At 59.4% G+C, this 8851-nt stretch overlaps 3 protein-coding genes across 4 annotated transcripts in view; 1 reads left to right on the top strand and 2 right to left on the bottom strand.

Moving 5' to 3' along the window:
- The window catches only part of LOC113214308 (uncharacterized), a 4826-nt gene extending 2868 nt beyond the window's left edge, over positions 1-1958 (top strand). For both annotated transcript variants that reach the window (XM_026433627.2, XM_026433626.2), the window contains exons 5-6: positions 419-706; positions 1244-1958. In XM_026433627.2, the coding sequence (XP_026289412.2) occupies positions 419-706; positions 1244-1288 (333 nt within the window). In that variant the 3' untranslated portion in view covers positions 1289-1958. The remainder of the gene's footprint in view (positions 1-418; positions 707-1243) is intronic.
- Positions 1-3175, bottom strand: part of LOC113214307 (uncharacterized) — a 13332-nt gene extending 10157 nt beyond the window's left edge. The window contains exon 1 of the mRNA XM_052273969.1: positions 2878-3175. Within this exon, the coding sequence (XP_052129929.1) occupies positions 2878-3084 (207 nt within the window). The 5' untranslated portion in view covers positions 3085-3175. The remainder of the gene's footprint in view (positions 1-2877) is intronic.
- An 861-nt stretch (positions 3176-4036) lies between these two features.
- On the bottom strand, positions 4037-8330 carry LOC113216932 (uricase). Its single transcript, XM_052273961.1, has 5 exons — positions 7945-8330; positions 7667-7862; positions 6872-7055; positions 4733-4856; positions 4037-4517 (listed from the first exon to the last, which is right to left on the bottom strand). Exons 1-5 carry the CDS (start codon positions 8296-8298, stop codon positions 4305-4307), a joined length of 1071 nt encoding a protein of 356 aa, XP_052129921.1. The 5' UTR covers positions 8299-8330; the 3' UTR covers positions 4037-4304.
- Between the last annotated feature and the right edge of the window lie 521 nt (positions 8331-8851).

Raw genomic sequence — 8851 nt, 5'->3', positions numbered from 1 at the left:
AGCTTTCTTAGCTAATCCTTTATTTTTGCGTGCACCACACGATGAAATTGCTTGATCTTGAAATCGGTATAACTTAATATTTACTGTTCTCACGAAAACGACAAAAAAACGCTTCGCCGCATGTCGACATTATTTGACGTACGCTGTACTTTGACTAACTACGGTAGATCTTTGATGAACTTCGATTATAGATAGTGGACTTAAGGGCTAGGGCTACGAACTTTCAGGATTAACTATGACCGAAGTAAATAAACTGGATTGCTGGCAAGCTGGCAACCTGGATACTGATACGTTACAAGTACGTGCTCATATGGGACATCCTGTTGGGTGGCAGTGGGCACTGTTGCGCGCGCACCTGCGCAGGGCTCACCAGGCATGTTGTTCAGAGACCCACCCTGTAGTCAAAGTAACTGTGCAGGACCAAGCTGCGACACGACGGGACCCACCACCTGCAGCTGCGCCATCACCCTCTGCAGCGGCGCCCACCCAAGGACCACAACCTGCAGCTGCACCAGCACCCTCTGCAGCTGCGTCAACACCTTCTGCAACTGCACCAGCACCCTCTGCAGCGGCGCTCACGCCCATCCAGGGCCCACCACGTGCCGAGGTGCATCCCACGCGGGAGATGGATGTTGGGGATATCAGCTGGAGAAGACCGGAAGACATGAAGCCGGAGAAGGCCGCCGCGCTGGAGGAGGCGCTAGGGGTAAGTGAGGGCCCCTCGGGGCTCACGGCCCGGCCCGGGCTGGCCCACAAGGAGACTTAGGCAAGTGTTAATTCCTGATTTTGCCTAAACTCGGTAAATTTGCTTCTTATCCATGTTGATGACGATTGCGTGTTAGATTTTAGACAGTCCCAAAGACTCAGTTGTTGTCCTTGCCATTTAGTTCTAGGTTACTTACTTTAGGGGAGCGAACAATGGAAAAAGTTTCGAATTTGGCCAAAAATTGATGGAACGAGTTTTCAAACGCAGTCTTCAGCGCAGCGGTGACGTGGCGCGGCGGCGCAGTGTATAGGAGTTTTGGCAAATGAATGTCAGGAAAAATTTGATCGACAGATCGGCAAATATGCCGAGTTTGGGAAAGATCGGATATTATCACTTGCCTTTGCCTTGTGAGGGGGAGCAGCGTGCACTGAACTCTTCCGCCTGTGAGCCCGGCATGACCGTGGCCTGGGACGACTGCAGCCGCCGCCGGCCTCGTGTCCGGCCGCCCTGACAGTGAGTGACCCTATTCTGCTGCAGGTGACGCGGCTGGTGGACGTGCGGTGCCACAGGGACCCCGCGTAGAGCCTCGAGCTGCTGCAGCGCGCCGCGCCCTCCCTAGAGCAGCTGAGTGTGCACAACCCCAGCGAGGACCACCTGCTCGCGGTGCACGCCATGCCGCGCCTCAAGAGGCTCTACGTGACGGCTAGTCCGAACGCTTGCATCCCCGAGCTGCCCGAGCTCCCGCCGGGACACACCGGTCTGCAGTGGCTCAGGGTGTGGGGCCTCCGCCGCCAGACGCTGAGTTCCATGCTGAAGGCGCATGGCGAGTCGCTGGAGGAGGTGCAGCTGTCGGTGGGCACGCCGATGGCGACGTCGTCCTACTCTTACCCATATGACGACCACAAACTGGATTCGCTGCTGCAGTGGAGCGCCCTCCGGGCCATGCGGAAGCTCGTGCTGAAGAGGCATTTTGTCCACCACAACGCTGACTCGTGCGTCCGGCAGAGAGCCTCGATACGCCTGCACTTGGACGGGGCCGAGGTGCTGTGCGACCAGTGTGACGGTGTGGTGGCAGAAGAATTGTAGGTAGAGGCGGCGAGAGCGACAGCACCAAGTAAGTGACACAAGAGGACTCCGAACAGCGCGGACGGTACGAGGGAGTGGAACGGGCGTGAGTCGTGAGTGTAGGGCTTGTGGATCCAGTTGTACCAGTAAAGAAACGTCTTTGTTACAATAAACATGCGTACCACCACACGTTGTACTTTCCTGAAAGCCTACTTCGGGTACGGGTGTAATGATTATCTCCAGCACTTCAGAGTGGATCGCGCTGGGACCGACCACCAGAAAGCTTGGTGGCTGTAAAAATTCTAGAAATTTACTTCATTTAGCTCTGTTTTGGGTACTACACTCAACAAAGGGGCGGCGGGCGGGGCCTGGAGCACAGTCTCGATAGTTGGCGGTACTGAATTGAACTCTAACAGGTGGTCGCGTCGTTTCGAAACTTGCCAAGTTCAGTCTCTGCAAGCTCTTTTAGCTCCTGATGGATAGGCAATATCTTGACTGCAGTGCATGGGTGTATTCCGGGGCGGCCTACCCCGAGTCTCGCAGGCGCTGACACAGAGCTCCCGTAATTACTTTGACGAATGAATCTGAGGCAAAACGGACGTACTTTCTAGACGACCCCTAATAGCCCGACCCCAACCGCAAGGCGCCATGGTCTGGCACATTAGACAAACCCACCAGCAGATAATGTACAGTACGGTACAGTCAGACAAATAAGCAAGCGGGGCGAATCAGTCGCAACAAAAATGATTAAACAATTAAACCATGATTATAGAGGGAACACCGGCAAACGAGCCACAGAAACCCTTCATCCCGACAACTTATTCTCAAGCCCCAAGCAGGGAAAGCAGGTCAGACGCGACCACAGAGCACTGCACGTCCATCAATCAGAGAAGCACCTGGAGGGGAGAGGGGCGCCGGCAGCACTCCAGCCGGGCTCCAGCCCCTCGCTGGAGTGCTCTCCAGTCAGTAGCCCTGCCGCCCCACCCCGCGCGCCCGCGCCCCGGCGCGCGATTGTTCCAGTAGATGGTGGTGGTTCTGGTTCTCCAGAGCGTGAGTTCGCGAGCAGCTGACCGTTTTCCTGCCGTGTCACGTCCACCACGTCTTACCGAGGCGATGGCGTGCTGGAGCAGGGCGTCCAGGGAGCCGTTGTTGTGGAGGTTCCTGGGGGCGACGGCGGCGGCGAAAGAGGACGACGTCGACGGCGAGGCGATGGGCTCCCAGTCACCGCAGCCGGCCAGGGCGGCGTGCCCGGCGGCGAGGGCCGCGAGCACCGCGAGCAGCAGCCCCATCGGCGGCGTCCTGGACAGCAGCATGCTCGCGTCCTCGCGGTGCACTGCGCAGTGCGCGTGGGCCGTACTGACCGGCCGGTCGGCGTCCTGACCTGCCCCTCTTCGCCCGCCGCCCGTCCGTCCGTCCCACCTGGCGGCAGGGCAGGGCGTCACCCCCTAAGTCAACACAGACCGCTCCTCCGTATTGACGACGCGTCAACCGCAACGCCAACGGCTCCAGCAGCGGCGGCGGCGGGGGCGGTGTGGCGTGGCGTGGGCGGACTTCGGGAAAAAAGAAAAGACTCGCGGTGCCACGGCGGCGGTGCGTACTCGAGCACAAGGACGGGGTCGCGGTAGTTGTCGCCGTCGCCGTCGCGCCCGTTAGTGCTGCGTGCCCCGCCCGCCCCGCCCCGCCCCGCCACGCCGTAGAACACACCCACGCTGCGCGCCCCGCCGTGTTTGCACTCTCCTTCTCCTTTCCCCAGTCTTTCCGCCGCGATGTCCTCGTGTCGTCCGCTTTACCGGACCCCCATTGCCTCAGTGCTGCTCATTCTGAGGTGTGGCCGGGCGCGCCTCCTGGCCGAGCCTATGAAGTGTTGTCCCAACGCCGCCCGCCCCAGGGCAGGAACCCGCCGCCGCCGTGTGCGAGCACATAGTTTGGCGATGAAAGTTCTGCGGGCTCGACGGGCTCTTGCTTGTGTGTGTGTCTTTCGCATGATTAACTCTGCGTCCCCACCGGCCGGCGGCGACCCGACCAACCTCCCACCTGATGTACATATAGTATTTGCGGCAGCAGCGGTCGACTAAAACGGGACCATACGCCGCCGCATGGCAAAAGCCAGAGCATTCATCGCGTGTCAGCCGCAGCACTAACAAAAGAGGCGCACTCCGACCTTTATTTAATTCGTGCGTCGTGTTGTTTGGAGTCGCGCGTGGGGGGGGCGAAAGTGAGCGGGTTGATTTGGTATCTTTGTTTCATGCAAATGAAAAGAGGACGTTTCCACGTGTGACATGGCAGTACAGAGTCTTTTAATTAACAATAAAAAATAATACATTCAATTTGTTAACCCTAAGCAGTCGTCGCCTCGGCGGTCGCTGACCTATTGTATCTTCATTAACCACAGAGAAAATCGTCCTCACCATAATCAGTCCGGGGGTATCGGATGGAGCGATATATACAAAATTATAATGGTTGAATTTGGTACAATTACAACATTATATCAATGACAGAAATGTATTTATGGGAGAATAGCCAATTGGGTGACTCATAACTTGGCCCTGCGGCGGAACACCTGCCTGGGCCGGGAGGCCATCTCTTTGTTGCTGCGCTCCAGCTGCGCGTGGATGATGCCGGCCGGCTTGTCCGTCGGCTGGTACACCTCGTGGTGCTCGAAGCCGCCCTTGATGGTGGACTGGAACTTGGACAGGTCCAGCGAGTTGTAGTGCTTGTTGGGCATCTGCATCTCCACGCGTTCAATCTGCAGGGCGGAAACAGAGAAAGCGAGAGAGTTTTGATCAGAGCGTGTAACTTGCTGCGAAAGGGTGTACAACGAACGTTTTGGGGTTTGACGACTCGGAGTGCAAAGGAGAGCAAGATCTAGCAGTCGAGCAAGACCACAAGACCTCTTCCCTCATGCCTCATGGTCACACTCTTGATCACCATCCGCATTGTTTTCAGCACTTTTGGACCTACCTCGTCCACCTGATCCAGGACCATCTTGGCGGCCAGGTACAGCGTGTTCTGTACGGACGGGGAAAAGATGCCCTCCTTGGGGTCGCCGGCGAACTTGTCGAGGATGCACTCCTTGACCGTGTGCCTGCGCAGAGGAGAGTACGCCCGTGGTGATGTCGATATCCGCTGAGACGTCTTTCGTTTCATAGAAGATCTGCCTCAGCTGGTCCAGCGGGTTAAAGGGGCAGAGCTAGGCCCGCAGCACGAGGCGCTAGTGAAGAACGAAGCGCGTGCGGCGTGCCCCCCCCCCCTCTCTCTCTCTCTCTCTCAGACGTTCCGCCCCGCCCCTCCCTCAGAGAGAGAGAGAGGTGGGGAGGGTGGAGCGGAACTTCGAGTGGTCACAGGACGATTGCCGGAAGTAATTTCCGACCCCGCCTTCCCTTGCCCGCAGTGCTCCCCAGACGCACTGACCAGCCACACGGCGGGAGGGTAGGGAAGAGGGAGAGATGGGAGAAAGGGGGCCGAGTCCCGCGGGGCGCTGGGGAGGGCACTAGGAAGTAGCCGGCCAGAGCGCACTCCTTAACGCGCGACTTCAGGTCCAGGACACGCAAGGACGCGGTTGGGAAGGGGCCGGCAGGACCAGCAGCACCAGGACTCACATCATCAGAATGCTCGTGCGAGCGAAAAAGAAACGCCGTGGAGCGCGCGCAGGCTAGAGGGGGCGGGGCAGGGGGTGGAGAATCGTCTCAGCGACGTATCTCATCGGGGACAAACACACTCAGAACGCAAAGGAAAGTTGTATGAATTTTTCATACACTGGACGGGATGTGACTGCGTAGTACGCGAGGAAAGCAGAGGACATGGCGATGGCGTCGGGGGTTTGAAAAGGAGGGGGGGGGGGGATGAGCGGTGGGCGTGGGCGACCGCGTGTGGGAGTTCGTGCGTGGACGTGTGCGTGTCGGTGGTTAGGCCACCGGGCCGACAGTGGCGCAGGCTGGATGTGGTGGCTGATGACGTTAACAGCCGACCAGATGCAGACGCACCACTCACTCACTCACCCGGCACCGGTTCCCCAACCCCGGCCCGTCCCCCTGGACCCGCGCAGTCGCGCAGGCCCAGCCTCCCGCCGCCCGCCTCGCTGCTGCTGCGGCTGCTGCTGCTGCTGCTGCTGCTTCGCTGGGCTCGTTTGCCCTCGACACACACAACTGAATATGCGTCATTAAACAGTTTAGCAATCCCCTCCCCCTCCACCTTCCCCCTCCTTCTGCTCCCGATGGTTGACGTATACCGCCATATCCCCTCCCTACCCTCTTCCAGCTGTTTGTGTTGCTCGATTGCTCATCTGTAGACAGATACACAGGCGCTCGCACCAGCACAAATACATACACACATGCACACACACACACTCATGCGCACACCTTGCAGCCACACCATGCGAAGCTCAAGATGAAATGGGGTGGTAATCACCCAACGCGCATAGCAGAAGTCGCTTCTACATCGCGGCGGGGAAGGAGGTATCCTAAGGGAGGGGGTGGCGGGGGGTAGGAGGAGGAGGAGGGGGTCCTCTTGGGGCCAAAGGACGCGACACCGCGACACGTCCTGTCGGCTGCGGCTCCGAGCCGCCATCCGCCGCAGCCGCAACCGCCCGGAGAAAGTTGGCACCCCCCCCCCCCTCTCCGACCAATCCTTCCTTCTTCCTTCTCCGATGGGAAAGTGGAAGTCACGACAGGATGTGGGTGGAGGTCGGCAGGCAGAGGGGTCGCGCACACACACACACACGCGCGCATACCTCTACGCGCACGCCCTGTGTATCCCGAGCGATAACGCAAAACAGCAGAGAGGACTGCCTGGCCGGAGCCGGCGGCCGGCGCGGCGGCTTGGAAAATTGTGTATCATCGCGGTCCTCCCCCCCCCCCTCCCCCTTCCTTTCCCCCCTTTCTTGGGGCTGCAGCTCCTCGCCGCCCCGCCCCACCACACTTTGCCGCCCCGCCCCACCACGCCCTGCCGCCGCACCACGCCACGCCCTCGGGAGATAAGTGCCGCGACGTGTGTTTCTGCATAATGCGTCGAGGAGGCGAGGGGGTCGCCAGGGGCGCGGCGGCGCGGGGTGTGGGTCGAGGCGGGGCGGGGTGCGGCGCTGGCCCCGCTGGTGACGCTCACCAGACTCTGTCGAAGTCCACGCTGCCCGTGTTGTACAGCCAGGAGGCGGTCACCACCGTGCTGAAGATGCGGTCGTTGGCGTCCGGCAGCGTGCGGTACTCGTCCTGGACGAAGTCGCGGAAGGAGGACTGCGTCGTCTTGAGCACGCGGAGGCCGTGGAGCTCGCCGCGGATGCGCGGAGCCTCTGCGAGGGAGACGGAAAATGGTGCATTAAAATGAACAGGGGCATGAGAACACACCCGTGCATCAGTGTGGCACCACACTTCTTTTTAGAAAGAAAAATATCGAGTTTCTGCCGGCACGAACCACATCTCATTGAGTCCGCAGTAGCCTTAGGGACCATCCAGAAAGTACGTCCATTTTTTTAAGATTCGTTCAGCGAAAAAGGGAAATGAGCGCCTGCGAGGCTCAAGGTAGGCCAGCCCGCAGAACACACATGCACTACATACGAGAAGTTGCCTGCCCACCAGGCGCTCCGAGTGCTAGCACAGGATGAACTTGGCAGTTTTGGAACAGCGAATCACAGACGTACTTTGTGGATGATCCCTTACATCTAGGAATGTGTAGGAATGGGGAACACGTGGGCACACGGCACACCCCCGTGTCTCCGGTTAGAACCATACATGACCCACTCTTTTAAGGAAAAATAAGAAATAGATAGTCCCCTCGATCAGGGCAGGGCAGGTCAATAGTCGATCTGGTAGGAACACACTAGCATGCACGCTCTTCCTTGTGTGCACATGGTCGACCGTGGTGCTTACAGTGTTCTGGTATTATTCGGACACGAGCACATACCGTTTCTACGCTGGCTCACGGTGCAAGACCGGTACGCTACGGGGCTCATCACGAAGGCGTGGTTGTGCTTCTGGCCGTCCCTCATGATTCTGGTCCAGGGGTACTCCTCGATGTGGACGGAGGCCTCGGTGACCTGGGGGTACGTGTACAGGAAGTGGCTGCACAGCAACAAGCTGAAGGCCTCGGGGGACTTGATCTGGAGGCAGAGGGAATGGTTACAACAATGCACTTCAGCACTGAGTCATACAGGAGTTCGGGTAGCCTCCGTCGCGACTCACCCCAAACTTCTTGGCCAGCACGTAGACCGTGTTCTTCTGCGTGTCAGTGGCGATGATGTGCTTGTTGTCGCCCTGCAGGAAGTCTTCGCGGCTGTCGAGCTGCAGGTGCGTGTTGACCTCGTACTCGCGGATGCTGTGCCGCAGCCCGTCGCGGCGCACCTTCAGGATCTTGACGTAGTTCTTGCCGTAGCCGTACTCGGCCAGCTCGTAGGCCTCGTTGGCGTCCTTGCCCGGCGCCGACGATCCCGCCGGCGTCCTGAGGTCTTCCGGGAGGAAGGGCGTCTCGACGGCCGAGGAGTACGACGGTTGCACGTCACCGGCGCCCCGGGCCTCGTCGCGACTCTGGGGGTTCATCTGGAAGACCAAGAAAAGAGTTGTTGAGTGAAACATATTTCAGGACATTGAATGGGTACAAACATGAGATTTTTAAAGGAAATTGTCAGTGTGGTCTTAGTGGACGTCAAGGGGAAGGAGAGGGCGGACATGGTGGTGCTCACCGCGAACGTATTCACGGGCGCAACTTCCGTGACGTGGTTGCCCCGCCACGTGTGTGAGGGCCCGCGCCCACTCTCCCTTCACTCTCTCTCTCGCCTCGTTTTCCATCTTAATTCCCTGACACCCCCGGTGGGCCGCAGGGCCGCAGCGAGTCCAGCTTTACTGAGTGCTCCCATGACAATGTGGCGGAGCTGCGGGGGGGAGGGGGGGGCGGAGGGGTGCTGCCCCCAGTTACTCATACTCAGGACGCGACGGGGTTGGGCGGGCGGCAGGGCGGCGAGAGGACAACCAGACCAGCCCCACACCCCGCGCCGCCCCCCCCCCAGCCGGACGCCGAATTCGGCAGTGGTTGCGGGGGTAGGGGACTAATCATGCTTTTGTGACCCCTGGGGTAGGCGAGGGTAAACAGCGC

This window comes from Frankliniella occidentalis, unplaced genomic scaffold (assembly GCF_000697945.3).
Source record: "Frankliniella occidentalis isolate FOCC.00 unplaced genomic scaffold, Focc_3.1 Scaffold318, whole genome shotgun sequence".
NCBI classification, from domain to species: Eukaryota; Metazoa; Arthropoda; class Insecta; order Thysanoptera; family Thripidae; genus Frankliniella; species Frankliniella occidentalis.
Note: the sequence above shows the minus strand (reverse complement) of the source record. Positions and strands in the feature narration are given on the sequence as shown.

Bases quoted from the DNA above. Each gene is read 5' to 3' on its own strand.
- LOC113216932 (XM_052273961.1), bottom strand. From the start codon at position 8,298: ATGAACCCCCAGAGTCGCGACGAGGCCCGGGGCGCCGGTGACGTGCAA. The intron at 7,056-7,666 runs GTATGTGCTCGT...TCTCCCTCGCAG, and splicing joins CGTGAGCCAGCGTAGAAACG to AGGCTCCGCGCATCCGCGGC. The intron at 4,857-6,871 runs GTGAGCGTCACC...TCCTCTGCGCAG, and splicing joins GTGGACTTCGACAGAGTCTG to GCACACGGTCAAGGAGTGCA.